This window comes from Malaclemys terrapin, chromosome 17, assembly GCF_027887155.1.
Source record: "Malaclemys terrapin pileata isolate rMalTer1 chromosome 17, rMalTer1.hap1, whole genome shotgun sequence".
In the NCBI taxonomy this organism is placed as follows: Eukaryota; Metazoa; Chordata; order Testudines; family Emydidae; genus Malaclemys; species Malaclemys terrapin.
This window is the reverse complement of record NC_071521.1, coordinates 5,914,599-5,942,241: the sequence shown is the minus strand read 5'-3', so window position 1 is coordinate 5,942,241 and position 27,643 is coordinate 5,914,599. Positions and strand designations below refer to the sequence as shown.

At 44.4% G+C, this 27,643-nt stretch overlaps 1 protein-coding gene and 1 long non-coding RNA gene across 4 annotated transcripts in view; both read left to right on the top strand.

Annotated features, from left to right (window-relative positions):
• The first annotated feature begins 23 nt into the window (after window positions 1-23).
• LOC128825293 (uncharacterized) lies at window positions 24-11,147 on the top strand. Its single transcript, XR_008442645.1, has 5 exons — window positions 24-2,622; window positions 2,872-3,032; window positions 6,282-6,425; window positions 8,445-8,545; window positions 10,753-11,147. It is a non-coding gene; the product is annotated as an uncharacterized LOC128825293 (long non-coding RNA).
• Window positions 11,148-17,766: 6,619 nt separating this feature from the next.
• Window positions 17,767-27,643, top strand: part of UBAC1 (UBA domain containing 1) — a 29,769-nt gene continuing 19,892 nt past the window's right edge. For 2 of the 3 annotated variants that reach the window (XM_054007363.1, XM_054007361.1), the window contains exons 1-2: window positions 17,767-18,087; window positions 27,384-27,504. In XM_054007363.1, coding sequence (XP_053863338.1) covers window positions 17,950-18,087; window positions 27,384-27,504 — 259 coding nt within the window. In that variant the 5' untranslated portion in view covers window positions 17,767-17,949. Of the gene's footprint in view, window positions 18,088-20,290; window positions 20,387-27,383; window positions 27,505-27,643 lie in introns of those variants that run through there. The other variant, XM_054007362.1, reaches the window with a different exon arrangement.

Below are 27,643 nucleotides of genomic sequence, written 5' to 3'. Positions count from 1 at the left end.
CTACCCCTCTGATACCAGTTCTACTAACTTATCAAGCCGCTGACTCCTGCTTCCACTCTGCCGATGGCCCTCGTCTGTCTGGGGGGTTGGATCGCCTGGTCGTCCGCTTCTCCCTCCAGCCTCTCTGTGCTCTCTCCCACGCTGCCCCTCTCCATCCCCATCCCTGGTTCTCCAAACCTGTCTTCACTGGCGTGCCCGCAGGTCACTTCTGTCTGGCACCGGTGAGCGGGGCCAGTGGCTCTTCTGTTCATTCTATTGCAGTACCCAGCCTTTCCACCCTGTTTGCCTGATTTGTCCCCCTGTCTGTCAGGTAGATGGGAACACCCTGCAGCCAGGACTGTCTTCTTTGTTCCATGACTGTGCAGCACCCTGATCCTTGACGGGGTTCCTCGGTGCTCCCCCAAATAACAACCTATAGACTAGGCTGCCTAATAAAGACCCACTTGGCCCACACATCATGTTTCCCTCATGGGTTTGACAGCTGCCTGTGACCAGCAGCCTGAGAAGAGACTGCAGCAGGGAGGTGGGGGAAGGGTGCTAAGTATCTCCGGTTGCTGTCAGCTAAAGCGAGAGAGAGAGCAACCCCCTCAGTGATCTGCAGCAGGTCAGCTTGGCAAAGGACCAGCTGCACACGGTGTTCCAGCTGAGCGGAGCTGGATTTATATGCAGAGAGGCTACCGGAGCAGTGGAGAGCCAGGGCGGAGTGTTCACAAGCACTCCCTCAAAACACAGCCTTTGCTCACCTCATCTCAATAGTCGGCATGGGGCTGCTCTTTGGGTCGCCTGAGACGGGCAACGCCAGTCCAGATCCGTGGTGCATTTGCAATAAACAGTGAAACGGGAGGTGTGTAGGGGGGGGGGTTCTGTATTGCTTTGATCTGTGCTGCCCCAGAGCTGGTTCAAGCACCCGTTGGGCATTGCAAAGACCAGGCCTCGCTCTCGCTTACATTGTAGCTCTCAGAACTACAGCCCAATTCCTGAGGTCACAGAGTCAGAAAGTTTAAGGCCAGCTAGATTGAGCTCCTGTATATCACAGGCCACCGCCCCCACCCAGCACCCTCACTCTAAACCCAACAACCAGAGAGAGACCCAAGTATCAGCCCGCAGGAGACTAGCCTGTGACGTGCCACCGGCAGAGAAGAGGAGGAGCTGAGAGGCACCAGGGAGCCTGAGACCCCAGCAATGGCAGGGAAATGATGAAGTGAGAGAGACCCAGATAATCCTGGCGAGTGTCCCCCCACTCTCCCACTGCAGTAGAAGGCGAAAAACCCCCAAGGTCCCTGCCAATCTGACATGGGGGGGAATATTCCTGCCCAACCCACCCAGGGCGATCAGACCCTGCGCTTGTGAGCAAGAGCCAGGCAACCTAGTGCCTGAGAGAGAGAATGCTGAGGGCCATCTCAGAGCTCTGGCCCACCCCACCCAATGGCCCGTTTCCAACCAGGAGTGGGCATCCCTGATGCTTCAGAGGAAGGAGATAAAAAAATCCCTCCCAGAATACACAGCGGGTGGGGGGGGAGAGAGAGCCCTTCCTGACACTGCAGATGGCCAGCTGAAATGCTTACTCAGACCTCACTTTCCTGGTACCCAGTGTGGTGCAGGCCTTTCCTCACAACATCCCTCCTCCCCAAAACAAGAGGCAATGTTTACCCTGCCCCCACACACTCATCCCCTCTCCCTTGGAATACTAGTATCCTCCCTGGCAGCACTGGGAGAAAGGCCTGGTCAGGATGGGATGGAGACCTTATTGCACGAGCTTCCCTACTTCCGCTAGCATCTCTGAACAGCAGCTGTGTGGACTCCCTTCCATCCTCGTCAGCCCAGCCTCAGCAAGGTTGCTGCAGAGCTCCCACGTGCCTCATGCTGGTAAGACCAGAGGGCTGGGCACCCTTTAGGATTGGGCAAATGGGAGTGTTACCTGAGCAAAGGCTTTTGGTGTAATCTGATTGATCTCCTTGTCCAGGCTCTGTGTGTGCTGTGTAAATGCTACAGCTGTTGTTGTTTTTACAGATATTAACTTGTCCGCCGTTAGTGTTAAGCTCGCTGATCACTATTACGGTGATTCTAGGGATGATCATTAAAACCTGCAATGGACTGTTTAATAGTAATGCTTAGAGCATGCAGTTTGCTTCACATTATGGGGAAGTTTAAGCATAAGCCCAATTAAGTCCCTGAATATGCCCAGTTGTGCAAACTACAGGCTCCCCTGGAGTTTGGCATTCTGCTAGCAAGCCACTTCTATCCCGAAGCCAAATTAAAATCCTATTGTGCTGCTGCTGTTCATATTTCATGCTCTTGTTTCCAACAATTAAATTGTGACATTTAGCCAAACTTTATGAGGAAACAAGACCGCCTCCTCTACCAGCTGAGAGGAGAATTCCAGTAATCAACCTCCCTTGTGGCTCCTAGACACTATGGTGATGGTCACAATACCAACTGCCGGTGACTGGATAAGGTAAAATGATGGCGAAGGGGGGTGGGGAGGCTACAGAACAATTGTGAGCTTTTTCTTTTTTGTGTCTTTTTTTTCCCCCCAGATATAAATCATTGCCCCAGATCCTCAGCTGGTGGAAATCAGCGTCATTCTACTGACGTCAATAGAGTGAAGCTCACTTACACCAGGTCAGACTCTAGCCCCAAAGGTATTTTCTCCTGATCTTTCAAAGCAAAAACGTTCATACTAATACTTCGGACTTACATTGCTGGACAAACACTAAGGACCTGGTTCTGCCACCCTTCCTCACCTGGAGAAGGTGCTTACGCCCTGAGCAGCTCACTGATTGCTAATTTGTCCTACCAGCCCCCACAGCCCAAGTTCCTGTGAGCTAGGGTTATTAATCCATTTGGGGGGGGGGTTTCTTTCTCTTTCAGGTGAATTTGATGCTGGTGAAAAATAACAGAATGGCAGCTCTGGAGAGAGAATTCCTCGGTAGCCAAAGACAATGTATACCCTAGGCCGCAGCAGTGCAAGCTATCCCGTGCCACCTTGCTCGGCCTCACTCCTGGCCTGGATGGAGGAAACCCCTAAGTAGGTGAGAGGGGTGTCGCCTCTCTCTGACCCATTGAATCTGTGGCCTCTCTGCTGAGACAGTTGGGCTGGTGGAGCGTGGTGACGTGGATACTCGGCTACAGACAAGGTCTGAAAACCACTAAGCCCATGTCGCTAAGCAGCCACCAGACGGAAATAACTTTTGGTCCCAACCATCCTGTACTGGATGGCAGCTGGCGAGATAGACGGGAAAGTGCTGGTCACAGTCCCCTGTGCTATCCAGACTCCTTTCTAACCCTTGTGTTTCCACATGCAACAGTGAATCTGGGGTGGAAAGATGGGAGTTCAAGCAACATCCTCCAGCACTTTGTATTTCCCCTTTCAAGCCTGACATGTCTGGGGCCTGGATCTGATCTCACTTGCAAGGCAGGAGTAATCCATGGCAGTCAGCAAGATTCATACAGTCATAGAGTTTAAGGCCACAAGGGACCAGGGACGGCTCTAGCTTTTTTGCTGCCCCAAGCACGGCAGGCCGCCAAATTGTTGCCGAATCCACGGGACCGGCGGACCTCCTGCAGGCAAGCCGATGAAGGCTGCCTGACTGCTGCCCTCGCAGGGACCGGCAGGGTGCCCCCCGCGGCTTGCCGCCCCAGGCACGCGCTTGGAGCGCTGGTGCCTGGAACCGCTGCTGCAAGGGACTAACTGACCATTCAGTACTTGGCTACCCTTGCGAGTTACAGCGCAATAAAGCAGCCCCGGGCGCACTAGCTCATTCCCTGTCCACACTGGCAAGGCACATAGAGCGCTCTGACTCCACGGCTACAGCGCAGCTGGTACTCCACCTCGGCGAGTGGAATGACGTTTGCTGCGCCCCCGCTGGAGCGCCGCGGCGCCAGTGTGAACGAGGCGTTGCATTACTGCGCTGTGATCAGCCTCCAGAAACGTCCCATAGTCCCTTTAAGTCAAGTGGCCACTCTTGTCATTGTTGTGAAATCGACTGCAGGAATGATCCTGCTTTGAGCAGGGGGTTGGACTAGATGAACTCCTCCTGAGGTCCCTTCCAACCCTGATATTCTATGATCTAAATGATTTAATGCGGAAATGCTGTTTGAAAGCTCTGTTTTGGAGAAGCCGGCTGCTTATCAGCTCCAAAGAAAAAGCAAACATTTACTGTTTGCTTTGAGTGAGTGAGAGAGAGGCGGGGGTGGGGAGAGGTCTGAACTTACCCCAAAAACCCACTCTCTCTCCCCCCACATACACACAACACACTCCCTGCCACACTCCACCCCACTCCTACCCCATTTGAAAGGCACGTTGCAGTCACTTGCATGCTGGGATAGCTGCCCATAATGCACCGCTCCCAATGCCGCTGCAAGTGCCGCAAATGTGGCCACACCAGTGCGCAAGCAGCTGTCAGTGTGGACAGACTGCAGCGCTTTCCCTACTGCACTCTCCGAAGGCGGGTTTAACTCACAGCGCTGTACAGCTGCAAGTGTAGCCATGCCCCTAACACCTGCACACTTGTAATTGTAATCAGGTAGTCCCATGCTTCTTCTGATTACATTGAAGCAAGCCTCCTCCAAGCACAAAAAAAAAAAAGTGTTTAGATATGGCACATGGGGTGTCACAGAGGGTCCGGACTCCAAGTCATAGGCTTGCAAAGGCCACCTGATTCCTCTTGCATGTTTTAACTAGATGCCAGCTGTTCTTTAAACAATCTCTTCCTAAGGTAATAAGGCACACTGCTGAAAGGAGCTTCTCTCGGATGAAAAGGGCAGAAATTGATATAAAATGATCTGTATTGCCTGGAATTCTGACTAGATAAAACCAGATTGGGGGAAGGGGGAAAACAAGCTTGTTTAAAAAAGAAATGACTATTTGGTCACTGCTTAAAAGTTGGTACTTAGAAATTCCATGAATTTTAAAATAAAGACATCATGAGATTTGAACATTCTTTGAATACACACAAAGTGCGGTATCTAATACCTTCCTTGCCAATTAAAGAGCTGTGCTGGGAAGCAGAGTATGTTAAGTATTATACTGATAGAGTAGTTAAACAGGATAATAGAACTGTGTTTGTAAGGGTGGGAATCAAGGTATAGAGACCATACATAAACAAGGTCGTTACCAACCATGGTCAGCAGAGAGAGAGAATTTCATGAATATCTCCACAAAAGGTTTCGTATATTTATAACAACCCTGCAAAATGGTTTGGAACACAGTCAGAGGGCTTTCAGAATGATTCCGGGAGTTAAATATCACTGCACAAATATGTTTTACATCACTACAGCCATAAAGCCAGCTTCTAGGGGCTCTGAGCCAAAGTGAGGCTGGAGCCTAGAGTTCTGCACCCCTTCATTGATTAACCAGAACAGGAGATGGCAAACGGTTTTGGGCAGAGCACAATGAAGGCAAATAAAAAAGGGTTTTGAGACAATGGGGTGTAAAAATAATTGTCTAATCATCATGCTGATTCTCTATTTGCATTATGCTAGCACACACAGGTCACTTGTGGCCCCATCGTGCTGAGCACTACACAAAGTCATACAACTGCAGCGGCTTGAAAATTTTCTCAAGGAATGTTTTTCCCTGGGAAAATGCTATTTCATCAAAACCAAATTTTTCCATGGGAATTTCAATGAAATTTCATTTTGGAATAAAAAGTGTTTTGATAAGATTGAAGCAGAACACTTTGACCTCAGTCAAATGGAATACTTATTTTCAAAGGACATTTGTTTGGAAATTAATTTTTTTATATTATTACTTATGATGATGTTGTTTTAAAAAATCCAAACTGGAAAAATAAGGTTTTGATTTTGTTTACATGGATTGACCCCAAATGAGATTTTTTTTTCTAAGATCTTCGTTCGTGAGACATTTTGATTTGGTTTTGGTTCTTGTTCCAGTTTGGAATGGAAACAAATGTTGAACTGTTGGGATGTCCCAGGGGGTAGAAATTCCAAGTTTTGACCAGCTCTAGTCACAACATCTGTAATGAGATCTCAGATACTAGAGATAGGAGCTAGATTCTCAGTGGAGGATTTATATAAGCGGAGGATCTGGATCACAAGAATCTCCCAGAAGGAACCATTCTGATCATCTGGTCCAACCTACTACATTACACAGGCCAGAGAATCTCACCCAGTGGTTCCCTCATCAAGCCCCTAAGATTCTTGATGGATTTTTTTCTGCCTGGGGGCTCCCTGCCTCCTCCATGTGCAAACAGAGCCACAGACTGAAATGAACATGGTTTTTGGGTGTGTGTAAGTTTCAGTCTACTGTTCTCTGGCAGGTGGAGTAGAAAAACAGAGGAAGGAGGGGAGCAAGAGAGGATGGGCAAAGGAACTTCTTCTTTAGCATGTAGGAGAGCAGCAGACAGAGGGATGCAAATGTCAGGAACCTCCATGGCTGGAAATCACATAGAAGGAATGAATTGGTGAGTCCACCCTCTTGATATTACCAAGTAAAGATCAACCGCTAGTGGAAACATGCCCTGCTTCCCAAGCTGAGCTGTAAAGTTAAGAGCAAATGAAATTCATGGCCCTGCCCCATGTTGTAGCTGATGAAGATGACAAGAAAGACAGACTTTTCCAGATGGTTTGAAATGTACATCAAAAATGGAGAAATTAATCTGGGCACTTTCCCCTCATCCATGTGTCTTTAACGGACTAACCTCACAGCCAAATGAGAGGGTTCCTGCAAGACTCAGGACAGATAGAGGGTATAAATAAAGTTCACAGCCAATCAATGGAGGCTGCTGATACCCGAAGGCGGGTAGAATCTCCTTCAGGATAGGGAGCAGACAGGACTCAGCAGGAATGAATAGAGTAGATTCCTTCTTTAGGCTGCTGGGCCCAGGCAGATCCTGTGGTTCTCTCTGGTTCCTTTTGTTACAACACAGGGTCACTGAGAAGTCACATAAGAAACTGCTGACTACATGACAGCAGCATACAAAGATGCTGCTCAGATCCAATGTACCAATGGTAATGCATATGATTCAAAACAGCATAGTCAGAGCAACCCTGCATGCCCCAAGGAGCCACCTCTGCAAGGAATTCAGACTCTGTGTAAAGTAATTGCAAGCGATCACCATCCAAAGCATATTTATTGCTTTAATTTCAATAAATAGGTATTTTGTATTTACGAAAACTTTACTCTGCAACTGCTGCAAAATCTGAAACGAAGCGATACAGAAGCAGTTGGAGCACTATCCATAATAAAATGCTAATTGCAATTCATAAATTATATTGGGCTGCACAGGACCATTGAGGAGCCCTGAATGAAATGTAGTGTTCAATTTATCCTATGCCTGCTGCCAACTTTGCTGCCAGCCTCCTCCGTGTCCCCCTGTGTTATTTTGTCATTTCTGTACTATCACCAATTCATCACAAAGGCAACTGAACCCTCTGATGTCCACCCCCCAGGTGCCTGTGTCCTCGCTACTCTATGACTTCTAAATTAAATTGTCAAAACATATTACGGAGAAAAATATTGTGAAGGGAAAGTTCTTTACCCCTTTATCCCATCCGAGGAGCGAATCTGTTTGATTGGAGGAAGACAAATTTGCTTCATTATCCTTCCCACTAGCATATTTCTTCACTCAAAGCCATCAGGAAAGATATTGCGTGCTGAAGTCTTGAAATAAATGATGATCTTCCTGCAGTAGGTGTGTGTGCCACAGAGACCCTTGGCAATGGATCCCCTGTTCTTGGCAAACAACTTTCACTTCAGACCTGCCAAACTCACTACACCAAACACATATCTTGCTGGGTATTTATCCATAAGGGATATCATGGGAGGTGTCTACAGAAAGCTCATAACTTGTCAAAACTCATAATCATACCAAGATGTATGTACGGGTAATATTTAAGGAACAGTGTGTTTATATTCCCGGTATGTTTTCTGGACTTGGAGTTGATGGTCGTGGCCCAGTCATGCCATGGGGAGTTGTCACTCTGCCCTGTCTGGCCCATGATGCAATATAAGGTTCAATTGCTTAGCCTTTTGCAATACTAACACATTGAATGGGAAACCATCAGAGGCCACGACAAAGAGTCGAAACCACTTAAAGGTAAAATAGGAACATTGCAGCAAGACAGGATTCGCCCTGTTTGTGAATAGAAACAATAAACTGTTTCAGTATCACAGAGTGAGGGGAAGGATGCTCTGGTTCCATTCACTGAGGAAACCCTAAGTGGGGAGCAGGGATGAGAGGGGACGTTCATGGATGCTTGGATCCTGGGTTGTGTGAAATCAGCCAGCTCTTCAAAAGACTGAACTTTCAGGGGAAAATCAGTTGTATTAGATAGGAAAGGAACCACTGATAAGTGTAGACCCAGATTCACGTTCTATGTTTTGTTTTGCATTGTTGTGACCACTTGTTTCCACCATTCTCTCCTCTTTCTAGTTATTTCTTTATTCTTTCTTAAATAAATCTACTTTTCCTTTACCATAGGTGGTCACAAGTGATGTGTGGTTCGCAGGAGTGGGGGCTTATGGTGAAACTGGTAAATTGGGGCAGACTGCACCTTTGGGGACAAAGGATCTGGAAGTTCTGTGAGTAGCCAGTGACAGGGGCTGGATATCACAGGGGGGTGATTCAAACAGATTCAGGGATTGGGGTGCACCTAGTGTTATCCTGGCAAGGCAAGGGAAAGGCTGGCCTAGCCCAGAGGCGTGTGCTTGAGTGGCAGAAGGGCTGGCAGTGTCAGGGAGCTGATGCTGAGCTACTACAAGCAACACTCCCTCTTGCTGGAGGTGGGCGGGGGCGAGAGGGCGTGAGAAAGGAGCCAGTTCTCACCCATGCACAGACTCACTATAAGCCCCTTGATGGGAATGCCTCGCACACGGGGGAGTCCCCAGCTGGTTCCTACACTGCCCTTCTTGGAGCATCTGGAACAGAGGGTATGCCAGGAAAGGGAGCGGCCATAGCAAAATGCACGCAAGGTATCCTCAGCCAGTGGGTCATCTCTAGGGGACCAGAAACAGTTTGCAGATGTTAGAGCAGCCCTAACGCTGCTCTGACTTGTACTTGGCACCATGAAGAGAATAAGGGAGGCATAACTAACTCCCTGATAGCTCCCCTCCTCTCTGTTGGGACCATCGTAAGGTAACATCAGAGAATCTGTCCCAAGATGTGTAGCAATTATGGCCTGGATACCCATTGAGAAGCACATGGCATAGCTCAAGAGGGGGTTGCAAAGGTGGGTGGTCTTTGCACTCCCCTCTGTACACGTCTGGTCCTTTGATGTAATTTAGAGCAGCCCCCAGGCCAAATCCAAGTCACATTAAATCAACAGAAGCTTTGCAACTTTCTTTAGTGAGATTAGTATTTGGCCTAGTCTCTGAAATCAAGGAGATTCTTGCTGCTGGAAGCAATCACCTAAAATAATTGAGCCAGAGACATAAAATGGCAGATGTGAGTTCTCAAAGGAAAAAAGACTTTGGTTTCCACCTTTTGTCATTCAGACATTTGGTTTTTTAAGTATGGCATATTGGTAATAAAAAGCAGGTAACACACTGTGCACTGTTTGGCTTTGGATGATATTAACATAATAAACATATTATATATTTATTCTGCTAAAGGGCAAATAAAGCAGGTAATGTCCCTCCTTTAAGCAGACTATTTTTAAATGCTCACAGTTCTTTAGCCTTTATGATGCATTATCCATCAGTAGCCAAATTGCCCTGTATTTGCAACTTTATGGGCACATTTTATCAAGCAAACAGGGGCTGCACTCAAAGCATGGAAATAAACCATTCCGCTTCAGTTTGGTATATAATGTTCATGTGCAAAACATGCCCAGAAAAAATCCTTTTCTCTGCTGCGGTTCCACGCTCCTCTTCAAACACGCCTTAGCCCTTGTGGAGAAGGGGCTATGTTCACTTGAAGTTGTTTGATATGAGATGTTGTTCTAGGATAAATGTTGTTAAGCGAAATTGTATGATGGGGTATGTTGTTGGCCGAAACCTAGAAGAACATATGCCGCAGGGTGCCCGGAGACAGAGGCTCAGAGTCCGGGGTGCAAGCTCCAGCCAAGGTCTCATTTGGAACTTTGGGGAGTTGAATTTGAAGGGTGGTCGGCTGGCTCCTGAGCAGAGAGGGAGCAGTAACACAGAGGGGGTTAGAGAGCTGAACTGTGATCAGGAACGGAACCACTGCCAGGCTTTTAGAAGCTTAGACTTTCCCTTTAGGAGAAGGAAGTAGAAGGGTAACTGCTCACTACTGTTATGTTTAATCTGGTTACTTACAAGTTTAGCAGTTTTTAAACCCAGAAGACAGAGGCATAGTAAATCAGTGGGGTTTTGAAGAAAGCCATAAGAACGGCCATACTGGGTCAGACCAATGATCCATCTAGCCCAGTATCCTGTCTTCTGACAGTGGCCAATGCCAGGTGCTCCAGAGGGAATGAACAGAACAGGTAATCATCAAGTGATTCATGCCCTGTTCCCAGCTTCGGGCCCTTGAAATACAGTTAGGAAAAGCAGCCAGAATCACCCAATAGCCATAGGAAAGTGTCCTGAGAGGAAGCTTAGAAGTGTAAACGACTGTACTGGTGACCCAGAGACACCGGTGTTCAAAAAGGTGTGTGCCAAGGAAGGGCTGGGTCATCACAGTCCAGCACCAATGGTTGTGTCAAAGTCTACACAGCTTAGACTGGCGTAGAGCTCACTGCTGAATTTAGCCCACTGTGGAAATCGCCAGAGTGTTTCATTGTTTTTAAACGTCTCCTAACAAAATATACGGGTTCCTCCTGGCTTAGGTGACAGGAGCTGCGAGGACCTCAGCTGGCTGCATTGTTCATTCAGAATCCAAATTTTCATCTTGTCCCAGGACTGTGGAACCCGTACAAGTCCCAGTGAAGAATTAACACTGGTCTACAATTTTTGAGAAGTCGTCTGCTTCAGAGATAAAATGTGCTATTTATTATGTATTTTGATGTGCTGAATTCAGATATGACAATTAAAACAACTGATTGGCTACTGTTTCTAAGATATTTAAGTTTTTACATTTTATGACTATGTATATTGTGTAGATAGTAGAGTTTTAATCATAAATTGTAAACCTAGGTCTTTTCATGTGTTTATGGTTGCTTTACATGATAATATTTCACCTGTCCTGTTTATGTAACACTTTAAAAATCAGCAAAAGGGTTATATAAATAAAATTTATTATGAAACAAAAGGCAAAAAACTATTATGTACATAGTTTAGTCCTATTCAGTGTCTACTTGGCTTGTCTCTTGTATTCATTAAATGGAGCATCTCTTGTCACTGTCCAGCAATAGTCTGCAAGCATTGATGGGCTCCATTTGCCCTGATAGCGTTTCTCCATTGTTGCAATGTCCTGGTGAAATCGCTCGCCGTGCTCGTCGCTCACTGCTCCGCAGTTCGGTGGAAAAAAATCTAGATGAGAGCGCAAAAAATGTATCTTTAGTGGGGACATGTTGCAACCAAGGCTTTTGTATGCCTTGAGGAGGTTTTCCACCAACAACCTGTAGTTGTCTGCCTTGTTGTTTCCGAGAAAATGTATTGCCACTAACTGGAAGGCTTTCCATGCCATCTTTTCCTTGCCACGCAGTGCATGGTCAAATGCATCATCTCGAAGAAGTTCACGAATCTGAGGACCAACAAAGACACCTTCCTTTATCTTAGCTTCACTTAACCTTGGAAATTTTCCATGGAGGTACTTGAAAGCTGCTTGTGTTTTGTCAATGGCCTTGACAGAGTTCTTCATCAGACCCAGCTTGATGTGTAAGGGTGGTATCAAAATCTTCCTTGATTCAACAAGTGGTGGATGCTGAACACTTTTCCTCCCAGGCTCCAATGACTGTCGGAGTGGCCAATCTTTCTTGATGTAGTGGGAATCTCTTGCACGACTATCCCATTCGCAGAGAAAACAGCAGTACTTTGTATATCCAGTCTGCAGACCAAGCAAGAGACCAACAACCTTCAAATCGCCACAAAGCTGTCACTGATGTTGGTCATAGTTTATGCACCTCAAAAGTTGTTTCATGTTGTCATAGGTTGCCTTCATATGGACTGCATGACCAACTGGAATTGATGGCAAAACATTGCCATTATGCAGTAAAACAGCTTTAAGACTCGTCTTCGATGAATCAATGAACAGTCTCCACTCATCTGGATCGTGAATGATGTTGAGGGCTGCCATCACATCATCAATGTTGTTGCAGGCTACAAGATCACCTTCCATGAAGAAGAATGGGACAAGATCCTTTTGACGGTCACAGAACATGGAAACCCTAACATCACCTGCCAGGAGATTCCACTGCTGTAGTCTGGAGCCCAACAGCTCTGCCTTACTCTTGGGTAGTTCCAAATCCCTGACAAGGTCATTCAGTTCACCTTGTGTTATGAGGTGTGGTTCAGAGGAGGAGGATGGGAGAAAATGTGGGTCCTGTGACATTGATGGTTCAGGACCAGAAGTTTCATCCTCTTCCTCTTCCTCGTCTGACTCAAGTGAGAATGATTCTGGTGCATCAGGAACCGGCAGTCCTTCTCCGTGGGGTACTGGGCGTATAGCTGATGGAATGTTTGGATAATGCACAGTCCACTTTTTCTTCTTTGACACACCTTTCCCAACTGGAGGCACCATGCAGAAGTAACAATTGCTGGTATGATCTGTTGGCTCTCTCCAAATCATTGGCACTGCAAAAGGCATAGATTTCCTTTTCCTGTTCAACCACTGGCGAAGATTTGTTGCACAAGTGTTGCAGCATATTTGTGGGGCCCACCTCTTGTCCTGATCTCCAATTTTGCAGCCAAAATAAAGGTGATAGGCTTTCTTAACCATAGTGGTTATACTGCGCTTTTGTGATGCAAAAGTCACTTCACCACAAACATAGCAGAAGTTATCTGCACTGTTCACACAAGTACGAGGCATCTCTGCTCACTTTGGCTAAACAGAAATGTGTCCCTTTGCAAAATCAAACACTGACAAATAAGAGAGCACGACACTGTATGATTTCTAGAGCTGATATAGGGCAATTTGTTCAGCAGAGTGATGTAAGCTTCGTTATGATTGCATCATCCATGACTTCTAGGAATAACATGATGCAATTCATATCATGTATGATGCAATACCAGCTTCAGATTGCATCATTCATTGTTTTGCCTAAAAAGCAAGTACTGTCCAAACCCAGTCATAGGGTTATTCAAAGATCCAGTCAAAGATGCATTTTAGTCATTTCTGGTTTAAATTGAGATCCCTTCCCTTTATAACTCACTTATCCTCCGCCATTCCCAAGTCAAGGGTCGTATATACTGACCCAATAGCATATCTTGAAAACTAGAGCCAATCAACAATTTTAAGCATCATTTTCGTTCTCAGTGACCCAGAATTAGTAAAGTTTGACTACGTTTATTTCAGAAGCATTTTGGCTGTAGAGCAGTGTAATAATAGGAAAGATAAGAAAAGTATGACTGCTGGTTCCTTTCGGGAGGGAGATTGATTCTGTTGCTGGCAACCACAACAGGCCTGGCAAAGGCTGAACCACAGAAGCAGGTGTGCACAGACGTGTAATTGCGAGAATGCTTTACGTTAGTAGAAAGTAGGTGTGAAGGGTCAGGTCCCAGCCTAATGGAAGAACATCAAGGTGCCTGGGAAGTCTTGGGAACCAAAGGGCTAATCTACCACCCATTGAAGTCAATGGGAAAACTGAGACTGACTTCAGTAGGAAATGGATCAAGGTCCAAATGTGCTGTGATGAGTAAACTGCTCCGGGTCGGGGAGTGGGGCATGTGTTTCAGCACCATGGAGAGGGGCAGTGAAACATACACAAAACTTCAAACTCCCCCCCCCCACACACACACCCCTGAAAAGAAAATATAAATGAGCTCCTTCTGCTAAGAATTGCCCAGGTAAAAGCACCAGGCTGAACCACAAGCAAAACCACAAAGTGCTTTTGTATCTATTAGTATTTGGTTATTTGACTTGTATCGATGAGCAGAGACAGTCTCTAATGAGAAAGGATTTCTGGCACTGTCAGCCAAGGGTGGTTAGCCTGGGAATGGGAAGGAGGGATATAATACTGCAATGTCACAGCCCTTCCTTTCTTCTGATTTTAGATCTCTTTTGTTATTCCATTAATAATGGAGGGGATCCCTGTCAATAGATGTGAAGGTAAAACCAGGCAGCACATTCAAATAGCTGATGGGGTAAAGTAATGGTCTTTTATATGGGAAGACAATCTATTCATCAGCTGGAAGGCTCTTGCAGTCTCTCCCCGGAGTTGATGGTAGGTGGCAGGAGATCATCTAAGGGGAAATTTGCTCCCTCTTGTGGTCTGTTAAAGCCGAGCTCTCAGAGGCTTTAGGATGGTGTGCAAGATGCATTTGCTTAATTTGACTTTGTAACTAGGGCTAATAGCTGGGTGCGTATTTATTGGCTTGAGGGACATGACAGTGGTGGGGAACAACTAGTTAATTTTGGTTGCCAATCAAGTTTGTTTGAATTTCTATAAATTTACCCACATATTTTCATTATGCATGTGATACAGAATGCAGTAGAACCCCTATTTTATGAACTAATTGGGGACTGAGGAGTTCATAAAATTTAAAAGTTCATAAAATTGAACATCTCCAAATTTCAGCAGATAGGGTACGTACATTGCACTATGATACACTACATTAGACACTTCAAGATTCTACTGTGGAAAAAGGTATGATGTAAGTGCAGCATGTATTATTTTTTTTATAATTGTATTTATTTCTTGAGATCTTGAGATGGGAGTCAGGCGGAGTGAAGATGGAATAAAACGGTGTAAAGACTGCTTTGGCCATAATCTTTTCAAGACAAGACCATATCATCCTAAATATACACCAGTTGTTTAGCATTCTGATTTTTGCTACAATCACCTTCACCCTACTATGTATATATTATGACACTCAGGGACATGGTGGGGAATGATTGTAGCAAAATTGTCTTCAAAAGAAATAAATAATAATAATAATTAATAATGATGAATAATAAAATCCCTAGCTCTTAGTGTATTTCATCAGTTGAGCTGAAAGAACTGATACAGGTTTGGTGTGCAATCAGAAATGGGGTGCACCACAGTCAATAGCCATATGCCTGCGTACAATTGGAGAGATACAATGGGCCTTTCAAAATTATTGACCAGACCCCTTACCTTGAGAAATAAATGTTCAGTGCACAAACCCACCAAGCCACTAGGAGTGTTTGGATTTATTTTTTCCAGAAAGCTTCATCTGCCTGTCAGCCACACTTTATATTTCCAGTAATCCTGCCTTCCTTTTAAAAAAAATCCTAAATACAGTTTATTGTCTCCCCCCAATGGCCAAATTGAAAACTTCCTGTAAAGTCCCATAACTTCCAGGAAGTTTGTAGAAGTAGATGCCCAAATGTTGATAAAAGTTGATAAGGTGCCACAAGTACTCCTGTTCTTTTTGTGGATACTGACTAACACGGCTGCTACTCTGAAACCTGATAAAAGATCCAGTTACCTATACACCAGAGTTTTTTAAAACAGGAAACCGATGTGCCTACTGAAATGGAAGAACACAAAAATAATATCCATTATTGCACTATGTTTCAAAGCTACTGTTTTCAGTCTTTTACCCATCTCTGGGAATATCATAGTGCAAATGTAAGGCATGAGTAACAATAATTTCAAAAGGAAAGAATTGACTGTACTTTTCCTATGTTTGTCTCATACTCCTCATCTTTTTATTTTTTCATTTAATAACCTACATGTGTTTCTAAATTGTCTGTTCTTCGTAAATTGGTCTGATGTCAATTGATTTACGATCACATTTTTTCTAGCTTGATGTATTTAGCCATGTATTTCCTTTAAACTGCTTAGGTGTGTTTAGAGCATAATTTAGCTCAATTTAGCATAATTTTTTTCATCATCTGGAAAATGTTCTTTTTTGTTTATCTAATCCATCATCTATCTGCCTATCCAGGCATTTATATTGAGCCCATCACCATAGTATCTGATTACCTAAGGACAGGTTATTTTGTTCTGGGAGTCTGTAAGAACCAAAACTTCAGAAAATATATGATAATTGAGTAATAAAAAGGAAGGGTGATGTTTGAACATTTGTAACATCTAGCTGCTATAAAGAATTCACAGATCACAACATCCTGCATCCGTCAGAAAGGAAGATAAGTATCTGTCTACATAAGGTACATATCCAGCCCCCCTTATTGTAATATCTTAGTGCCTCACATTTTTTAAAAGTGTATCTGTCCTTACAACAACCCTGTGAAGCTTGGAAGTATTGTTTTATTTGCAGGTGTGGACCAGAGGCACAGAGAGACTAAGTGAGCTGCCTGGATCACACACAAAGTACATGGTGGAGCAAGGAATTCAACTGCACTCTCCAGAGTCTCAGGCTAGAGCCCTAGCCACTGAACTACCCTGCCTCTCTGTCCATTCTACAGATGGGGAAACAGAGGCACAAACAGGTGAAATTACTTGTTCTGAAATTACGGAGACTCTTTTACCACCTTCATTACAAAACATGGTCAAGTGGAATTCTCCTAAAATGACATCATCTCTTTTATTCATACATCAATAAGAGGAAGACTAGAAGACTCAAAGGGCTGAGTGTTAGGGTATCTCTGACAGCTAAGTCCCAGCTTTGAACCCAGCCCATTAGTGGTAGGGTGGCTGCCTGTGGGACTTTGTCTTGTAGTTGTGAGAAGAAAAAAAGCTGAGAGAGCTAAAAGAGACAGATTACAGTGGGTTATTTCCTAACCAGGACTACAACTCCCATAATGCACTTGTGGTTTTTTTTTTTTTTCTAACAGAGACTACTACTCCAACAATGCACTTGGGCTTCATTTCCTGACTAGAACAGGAGTACTTGTGGCACCTTAGAAACTAACAAATTTATTAGAGCATAAGCTTTCGTGGGCTACATATGTTATATATATGTTATGTTATATGCATCCGAAGAAGTGGGATGTAGCCCACGAAAGCTTATGCTCTAATAAATTTGTTAGTCTCTAAGGTGCCACAAGTACTCCTGTTCTTTTTGAGGATACAGACTAACACAGCTGCTACCCTGAAACATTTCCTGACTAGGACTACAGTTCCCATAATGCATGTAGGGTGTTTTTTTTTCCCTAATAGGGCCTACTACTCCCATAATGCACTTGGCCTGTTTAATTTCCTGGCAGGGACTACAAATCCCACGGTGCACTTGCAATTCACTTGGAAGCCCCTTGTATTCAGAGAGAGAGGATGTGCAATTCCCACAATGCACTTTGTTTGAGGAGAGTACAACCCCCACAATGCCCTGGGACTGCAACTGTTTATAATGCACCATGTCCTTTTCTGGGTGCAGGCTTCAAGTCCCATCAGAAACCAGGAGGTTTCCCTCCTCCCTCCCCACCTCAGGTAAAAAACTACAGCTCCCAGAGTGCACTGGGCTCCCTTCTGGAGTAAGGTTCCCAATTTTAGTCGGCCATATTCCTGCAGGTTTCATCACATGACATAATCTTTAATTAAAAGTAATCTTTAACCTCTGGAGGGTTGACAACTGGAGAGGGAGGTAGAGGGGGAACCTACAGCTCCCAACAGGCACCTGGGCCCGCACTTCCGGAGTGGTGTCAAACTCTGGCAGGCAGCGGAGGGCGGAGAAAACTACAAGTCCCAGCATGCAGGGCGTCTTCCACGTCCGGTGTTGGGTGACACTCCCGCAGACCGCTGAGGGCAGAGAAAACTACAAGTCCCGGCATGCAGTGCGGCCTCCCCTTACTTCCCGTGCGGCGCGGCTGGCGGAGGCCCCGTCGGGGACCGCGAGCGCACGCAAGGCGGCTGTGACAGGAGCTGCCGCGGGAGCCGAGGGCGTGTGTGAGGCGGGGGCCGCAGAGCGAGGAGCCGGGCCCGGGCCCTGCTCCCCTCCCCGGGCAGCCGGCCGCTGGGGCCGCAGCCATGGCCGCGGGCTGGTGAGGGCGGCCGGGCGCGATGTTCGTGCAGGAGGAGAAGATCTTCGCCGGGCGGGTGCTGCGGCTCCATGTCTGCTCCATGGAGGGCGCGGAGTGGCTGGAGGAGGTGCCCGAGGACACGACGGTGGAGAAGCTCAAGGAGCGGTGCTTGAAGCACGTAAGGGAACCCCCCCCCCGGGCCGCTGTCCCCCTCCACTCCCTTCCCCCCCCCCCGGCAGGGCCCCTGGGTATTTATAGACCCTCTGCAGGCTGCCTGGGGGGGGGGGGGGTCTGCAGAGCATTGGCAATAGGCGCCGAGTGTGCCCGGGGGCGGGGAGCTTCAGTACCCTCCCCCCCCACTGTCTGTAGCCAGCCGGGGGGGCGGGGCTCATAGTGCCCATAGTGCCCTCTGCCTCTTTCCCCACCCCAAAAAAGAGAAGCTCCCTTGACTGTATTTAGTGTGTGTGTGTGTGTGTGTGTGTATGGGGGGGGGGGGTCCTGCATTAAATACACTTTGACTGCAGTTAATTGTTGCACGTCCTTGGTGGTGGTGCGGGGCTTGTAATAAGTACGTGCCTAGGGGGGGCCATTAAAATCTTGAGGCTTCATACACTATTTGACCTCTGAGCCTGCTGGCCCAGGTAAATATTGCTGTTGGTAGTAAATATTTCAGATTTTGTATGTCCCTCCCCCCCATGTCCTGTATATAGAGAGTTGTTTTCCATTCCGGCTCCCTCCTTGCTATGTTTGTAATTATCCCCCCAAAATTGAGGCATGGTGGGTTTCAGCCTATGAGATGAACACCTGCTTCAGAAAGTTATGAGTTCATGGGGGGTGGGGCGGGGAGAATGGGGTTAATATGGGAATTGCTCCGCAACCTTTAACTACAGGAGTTAGGATTCATGGGACCCTTAGATTACATATTTCTAGCTCTTATACTCACAATATTGTATGGGTTGGCAGATACACCTTGTGAGAAATTGCCGAAGTGGTTTTGGATGATTCCCTACAAGCAACTGCAATATTTGTTCCTTGGTTTTCTGTATTTTCAGAACAAACATAAAGAACAGGGGTAATAACTACAAGTTCTTTGAAGTTGACAGTGGGGTACTACTTTGTCAGAAGAGTACTACCTACTACATCACTACTGCTTAATTGGTGCAGTAATGTTGTGGGTTTCATGTTCTCCTTGCCTTCAATCCATTAAGACTTTCACACGTCTCACAGTCCTTTGCCCTTTAGGAAACTGATTGCACTGAAGAGAGAATATGTAAAGGTGCCATTGGATGAAATTTGGCTGAAACAGAGGGTTTCTTCATTCTGGTTTGCTTATTTACCATGCATGTCTTGTTGGTGACAGGGTCTGGGTCTGTTGTTCATCAAGTAAATGGGTCAATTTGTTGGTGGGTCTATTGGACTGAAATTCTAAGCTTGTAATGACTGTTCTATTTTTCAGTAAAATGTGACAAATACAGTAACCTATAGGTTTCAGTGGTAGTCGTGTTAGTCTGTATCAGCAAAAAAACCGGAGTCCTTGTGGCACCTTACAGACTAACTAAATTTGTTAGTCTCTAAGGTGCCACAAGGACTCCTCGTTTTTTTTTACAGTAACCTATAGGATCTCAGTACGTGAGAGTGTTACCATGGTTTGCCCCAGAAGCTGCAATTCCTGGGCCAAGACAGCATGTTCAAGTTGTCTGAGCCAGGAACTCCTGAGTTCTAACCTTGACTCTGACACTAAATGGCTGTGTAACTGAAAATGGGGCGGAGGGGGAGGGAGTAAGTCCTTGCCTGTTTCTCATAGGAGTAAAGGATATTAGCTTGCAAAGCACTTCTCCTCTTCAAAATGTTATAGAAATGTGAAGCTTTGTGTCTCTTAATAATAATATATATATATATATATATATATATATATATATATATATATATATATATATATACACACACGATATGAGAGCAAGCAGTTATACCAGAATTCTATAATTATGTTTACACTTTATATTGCTTACATAACTTTAAGTAAAGGGTTTTGTCTCTTAGATGTGTCGTAATTCCGTTCCAGTAAGGGTGGCCAATGAGCTAAATGTAGTACACAGAAATTTTATAAAGCGCCCCCTCACTATTTTATTTTAAAATATGGAACCCCTGGAAGCTACAGGTCTCAGTATGCATATTCCAACTTGATGCAAAGGGTCATCTGCTCAGCTCATAGCATGCTAGGACCTGTAGTCTCTGTATTTGGAGAACAGCTTCATTTTATCCAGGGTGGGTGTAGCCCTTGGTAAGGTACCAGTGCAACCTTTGGTTGGGAAAATTAGGGTGCCTCTGCATTATAGAATACTATGAATATGGAACTACCACATCCTGCAGAGCTCATGGAGAATTATCATGTTGCTATCCTTATTCAGCCCAACTGAGTGATGAAGTACAAGAGTGGTGTGAGGATTGCCAAGCAGAGGAGCACAATGATTGCATGTGTAAGTGCAGATCTGAAAGACCTTTAATTTTCAGGAAGCCTAATTGAAGAAGTGCTTATAGGTAATGTGAGTCGGGGCAGAAGACAATTGATAACTAGGCAGTGGTGTTTCATCTCATTCTGTCTGCTTCTTAGTGGTAATGGTGTGGATTTGCATAACCATTATGGATAATATATAACCTTATGAAGAGGAAAAATGGAAATGGAAAAATCTTGTCTAGTGATCACAAGCATATTGTAATGAATCTTGGTAGCACCTTCAGATAACTGATGCAGCCACCTCTAATGTGATGTTAATCTGTTCCCCAAAGCCCCTGCAAGCACTATTGCTGGGAGTAGTAGAAAGTAACATTCATTATGTAGTCCTACTTTGAATAAGGAAAGGAGGCATTCCATTTCTCCCCCCTTTCCCCTCCGGTAGCTTCCAAAAGGTCACAGAGCTCCAAAGTTGTCATTAAGTATCCTGATGTCTTTTCCTAACTAATTCTGCACTCAGCTCTTTATCCCTAATTATCTTTACTCTTGGAGGGGTTTCTGTTGCAAGTGTTTGTGCCAACAAAAGAGAAACATTTCCCCCCAGTTATCTGTGAACCAAGGCCCCACTCCAGCAAGCTGCTCTGTGTGGGAAGATGCCTGCCCTTGTGTGGAGCCCCTCAAACTTCAGTGGGGTCTCGGTGCCATGGTCTACCTGCACACATCATCTTGCAAGATGAGGACCCAAATTTGCCCAGTTCTGGTTTTGAAATTGGCAGTATTTAAAGAGATTTTTTGAAAGGTCTGTTCAACCACACACAAGTGGGCATAATTACATTGCACTTGAGCAGTTGGTAAGTTGGCAGTTCAGGAAATGACACTATAATTGGTGCAGACATTTTGGAATAATTCCTATGAGCAGATGTTAAGCAAAGAGTAGGGTACACGAGTCTAACATGGGGGATTTGTCACTTTGAAGAGGTGAACAATATCTTCATCATTGTGACGGATCCCAAAGAGTTGTAGCCTACTTGCAGGTCAAGCTCCTCCCGGATCAGTCTCTAGCTAAATCCTTAAGGTGGTCTGGCTGGATGTTCAGTCTTTTTCCACCATATGTTCGGTGGCGCGATAGAAAGAGACAATGGCACGCTGCAACCAGATGGCCCTGGAGTCAGTTTGTAGGTGTGTAGTGCAAATTTTAACAACCCACACACTGTTGCTGTAACTAGAAAAGCAAAACAACAGAATTTCAAACAAAAATTTGTTGAAAGTAAAAAACACACAAACTCTCAGCAATATCTTCTTGTCTACCAAGGAAAATAGCAATGCAAGCAAATATTAAGGTTGCGTACCCACAATTTTGCATACTCTAAACAAAAAATTAAAGATTAACTGCAGCCCTTGGATTCCTAGCAAGACGCCAATATGATACCAATAGTTGCAAAGCTCTATAGTTTAATCTAAGCTATCTCTCCTAGAGTTATCAGCCCCATATTCTTTCACAGAAGAGTCTTAATCCAAGGATTTGTAAAAGTAGCAGCCCTATGGTGTTCAGAGATCAAACGAATCACTGATGGTCTCTTCTCGTGCATTTTGGGTACCTCGTTAGATCAATTTTAGGAGCTTCTGATTGATCCTAGATTCTAATGCAGTCTTTGGCTTTAGATCAGCAGTTAACATGCTGAAGGACTAGTTGTAAGTCACTGGTATGCAAAGCAGAGCTAAAACAATCTCACTGCAGCCCTGTTGATGTGTTAGAGGTGTTCAGAAATAATTTAAATCAGGAGCTGAAGACTTGTGATAAAACTGGTGCATTTTGATGTATAAGAAGAACATAACGGCCATGCAGGGTCACACCAAAGGTCCATCCAGCCCAGTATCCTGTCTGCCGACCGTGGCCAATGTCAGGTGCCCCAGAGGGAGTTAACCTAACAGGTAATGATCAAGTGATCTCTCTCCTGCCATCCATCTCCACCCTCTGACAAACAGAGGCTAGGGACACCATTCCTTATCCATCCTGGCTAATAGCCATTAATGAACTTAACCTCCATGAATTTATCCAGTTCTCTTTTAAACCCTGTTCTAGTCCTAGCCTTCACAACCTCCTCAGGCAAGGAGTTCCACAAGTTGACTGTGCGCTTTGTGAAGAAGAACTTCCTTTTATTTGTTTTAAACCTGTTGCCCATTAATTTCATTTGGTGGCCCCTAGTTCTTATATTATGGGAACAAGTAAATAACTTTTCCTTCTTCACTTTCTCCACACCACTCATGATTTTATATACCTCTATCATATCCCCCCTTCGTCTCCTCTTTCCAATCTGAAAAGTCCTAGCTTCTTCAGTCTCTCCTCATATGGGACCCGTTCCAAACCCCTAATCATTTTAGTTGCCCTTCTCTGAACTTTTTCTAATGCCAGTATATCTTTTTTGAGATGAGACCACATCTGTACGCAGTATTCAAGATGTGGGTGTACCATGGATTTATATAAAGGCAATAAGATATTCTCCGTCTTATTCTCTATCCCTTTTGTAATGATTCTTAACATCCTGTTTGCTTTTTTGACTGCCGCTGCACACTGCGTGGACGTCTTCAGAGAACTATCCACGATGACTCCAAGATCTCTTTCCTGATTAGTTGTAGCTAAAATAGCAATTAGTTGTATGTATAGTTGGAGTTATTTTTTCCAATGTGCATTACTTTACATTTATCCACATTAAATTTTATTTGCCATTTTGTTACCCAGTCACTTAGTTTTGTGAGATCTTTTTGAAGTTCTTCACAGTCTGCTTTGGTCTTAACTTTCTTGAGCAGTTTAGTATCGTCTGCAAACTTTGCCACCTCGTTGTTTACCCCTTTCTCCAGATCATTCATGAATAAGTTGAATAGGTTTGGTCCGAGGACTGACCCTTGGGGAACACCACTAGATACCACTCTCAATTCTGAAAATTTACCATTTATTCCTACCCTTTGTTCCCTGTCTTTTAATCAGTTCTCAGTCCATGAAAGGATCTTTCCTCTTATCCCATGACAATTTAATTTACGTAAGAGCCTTTGGTGAGGGACCTTGTCAAAGGCTTTCTGGAAATCTAAGTACACTATGTCCACTGGATCCCCCTTGTCCACATGTTTGTTGACCCCTTCGAAGAACTCTAATAGATTAGTAAGACATGATTTCTCTTTACAGAAACCATGTAGACTTTTGCCCAACAATTGATGTTCTTCTATGTGTCTATTTTATTCTTTACTATTGTTTCAACTAATTTGCCCGGTACTGATGTTAGATCATCTCTAGAGCCCTTTTTAAATACTGGCGTTACTTTAGCTATCTTTCAGTCATTGGGTACAGAAGCTGATTTAAAGGACAGGTTACAAACTATAGTTTACATGTTTACCATAGTTTTACAAGTATAAGTAAAGGAACAAACAGTTGAGCTCTCTAATGACCACACTGACTGCAGGGCAGGTGGCGAGATCATGGATTCTAAAAGCACTCTGAAAACCCTGAGTTAGATTAATACTAATGTTTACAAAGTACCAAAGAACCCATTGAAGTCAATGGTAAATACCTTCTTTTAGAAGGGAAAGACACTTGCAGAGAACAGAGTAAAAATGCTTAGATAAAAATGTATATTGAAAAGAATCTCATTCAGAAAGCTCTGTTTTCATTTTTGTGAGCAAGATTGTGGTTATTAAATGTTTTGCTTGGGCTCAGTGAGTTGCCTGGGTGAGATGAGCGACTTTATCAATCTTGTGGCTTCAGTGATTTTAGTTTCTCCTTTTCCCACATTTCAACTGTTACATTCCCTGTTTCCCCTGGAACAAATGAGAAGCCTCTAGATGCACTGATGTAATGTTATTCTGGGAGTCTGTCACTCTGGGTCACTGAACCGTTCTCGCGTGAAGATGAGCCAGTTGAAGCTGTGGATGGATTCGTATTTTGTGTCGCAATGCTAAAATAGCCAAGCAGGGTAAAACGCCAAGCTCCTTTCTAAAGCTTCACTGGGCTACATACATTCAGAGGCTAGATGCTTACATTTGCTGAGTTTACCAAAAGCTTAATCCTGTGCAGTCTTTGATACCTGGACAAAAAGGGCCAGATCCTCAGCTGGTGCAGATCAGGAGAGCTCCATTGACTTCAGTGGAATTTTGCCAATTTACACCTGCGGTGGGCCTGATGCACAGTCTTAACTTATATACTGGGTGCTAGGGAACGGTTTTCCTTAATCCAATCAGATTTTTTTCCGAGATAGAGGAGAATCCCTGATTTTGTGTCAGGCTTTGTAAGTACGTTGGCATTGCTGGGCACTGTTATAATCTAACTTCTGACAGCATTTGTACGGCAAGCCCAGGGGTTTTGAGTTTCCGGTTTCGTAATGAGAACGCAGTGACATATGCTGCAAAAATATCTTCAAATGATCCAGTACCCTACTTCTGTTTTTAACAGTTGGTGCATTTCTAATCATAGGATACTAGGAGGAAAAATTAGACGTACTGTGAATATTTCTCAGATCAAGAAGAAAAGCTACAGAAAACACTGTTCAGTCTAGTGGTTTACAGCCAAAAGGGAGTCTAGAGGCTAGCTCTGGTATTGATTTCATTGAGGGACCTGGGGCAAGACACAGACATTCTTTCTATATTTGTGTGTTCTTCTGTACAGCAAGGAGTTCTTGTAGTGCTTGGTGTTTGCAAGTGCTGTGAGATCCTCTGACAGGTGCAATAGAGGTGCAAAGTATCACTACATATGATAGTGTGTGAGCAAGCAGTGATTGCTAGATTAGGCAGAAGGCTTGTGCATTTAACACTCTTTGTGAAGGAGACACCTGCTAGCGGCATTGCAGCCTTCAGTATTGCAAGAATGTTTTAAAAACTCAGTGTTCGTTTTCTTCAGCCTTTTAACTTGAAGGCCTAATTGCTACTATCTGAGCTGTCAGTCTTTCCCCCAAGTCTCCCTTTTGTCTGTATATTGGCCCTAGCGCCCAGAGATTTCACCCCTGAGCAGTGTGATAGAATCTGCTCTTACAGCAGTGTAAATCCAGTCTACGTGGTGTTTTACTGATGTACTTGAGATCAGAAACTGGCTCACTGAATGCAGATCTTCATTAACTTCTACTGTCCTCACCTCCAGTTCTTCTGAAGGAGCTGCTCAAAAATGTCATCTACTAAAGTGAAATTGTTGGTTCAGCTTTAAAGCAATTTTCTTAGCAAACCCTTTCTATCTGTGGAATTAGGAAATGTTTGCTTTTATTAGTGATAGAAAATTGCAAACCATCTGCATCGCCCCAACCCATAGAATCGTAGGACTGGAAGGGACCTCGAGAGGTCATCTAGTTCAGTCCCCTGCACGCATGGCAGGATTAAGTATTATCTAGACTATCCCCTGATAGGTGTTTGTCTAACTTGCTCTTAAAAATCTCCAATGATGAAGATTCCACAACCTCCCTGGGCAATTTATTCCAGTGCTTAACATCCTGACAGGCGGTTTTTACTAATGTCCAACCTAAACCTCCCTTTGCTGCAATTTAAGCCCATTGCTTCTTGTCCTATCCTCAGAGGTTAAGGAGATCAATTTTTCTCCTTCTTCCTTGTAGCAACCTTTTACGTACTTGAAAACTGTAATCATGTCCCCTCTGTTTTCTCTTCTTCAGGCTAAACAAACCCAGTTTTTTCAATCTTCTCTGATAAGTCATGTTTTCTAGATCTTTATTTTTGTTCCTTGTCTCTGGACTTTCTCCAATTTGTCCACATCCTTCCTGAAATGTGGCGCCCAGAACTGGACACAATGATCCAGTTGCGACCTACTCAGCGTGGAATAGAGCGGAAGAATTTTCAGTAGTAAAGTAACAGAGAGAGAGAGAGAGAGAAGTTTGCTCTTGAACCGTGAATGCTCCGGGGGTGCTCAGACTGAAATGAACATAGGACATTATTTACGGCTCAAACCTATATTTCTCAGCAGTACATATTTTTTAAAAAATCCGTAGAAGCTCTGAGTATGCACATTAGGGAGGCAGTGGCTGATAATCAAATGCTAACAATTCCAGTTGAGATGCCTACCACTTTCAAGCAATATTTCAGCATTGGCCTTATATTTTTCATATGAAAAGTCTTAAGGGTTTTTGGACTAATTTGTCACTTTTTAAGGAGAGAGGAACAAAATTAACCCTCTCTGATAATGTTAAATTAATGGTCTCTCATTGTCATGTTTTCCAGGTCACCGGATTAAATAAATTATCATAATAACATATTATATCTTACCAAATATTTCTACCTGACATTTCTCTTTCAGTTTTTTGAAGCCTGCTCCTGTAGCTATTACATGAGTAGCCTACTGACTTCCAAAGGACCATTCATATGTGAAAGGGCTGCAGGGTTTGGTCTTTGAAGTTAGCTGTTTCAAAAAATTGTTTAGAGCATCAGTCAGGCAGCAGGAACCTAGATATTGCTTTTTTCCAGCTTTGAATTTTAAAAGCATCACTATGATAGATCTGAAATCCTCCTTTTGGATGTTTTCCCCTCGCAGCCAGGGCACTTGGCTATGTAGGAAAAAAACCCATTTGCTGCTTCACTACCACAGTGAGTACTGTGTTACACCATGACTCAAATCTCCGTTTCTTTAGTGCACATTCTACTCAGTGCATTAGCCTCTGGCATATTGTCCTACTACAGGGTTCTCAAACTGGGGGTCAGGACCCCTCAGGAGGTCGTGAGGTTATTACACGGGGAGTCGCAAACTGTCAGCCTCCACCCCAAACCCCGCTTTGCTGCCAGCATTTATAATGGTGTTAAATATATAAAAATGTGTTTTTTAATTTATAAGTCGGGGGGTCGCACTCAGAGGCTTGCTATGTGAAAGGGGTCACCAGGACACAAGTTTGAGATCCACTGTCCTATTACTTAAGGTATGAAGAGACTGGTAAATGCTGGCACAGTTCAAATGTGGAAACTCCCTTCAATACGAGGTACAGTGATTCATGCAGTAGGCTTATTATTCCTGTTCTCTGATGCTTAGTATTTATCATTTTCTCTAGTGTGTACCTGGGAGCTTAGAGGATCCAAAAAGCATAACGCATCATAAATTGATCCATGCTACTTCAGAGAAGGTGCTGACAGATACAAAAACAGTCTTGGAGGAAAATATTCAAGATAAAGGTAGGAGAGCTCTATGATTGAACCTCATTCATGCAATCCTAGCCTGTAAGCCTAGTAACATGAGACTGTATTTAATTGTGAGGTGCATGCCAAGTTCTGACCTTAATGCCTATTCTGGGTTCTGAGACAAGGGCGCTGA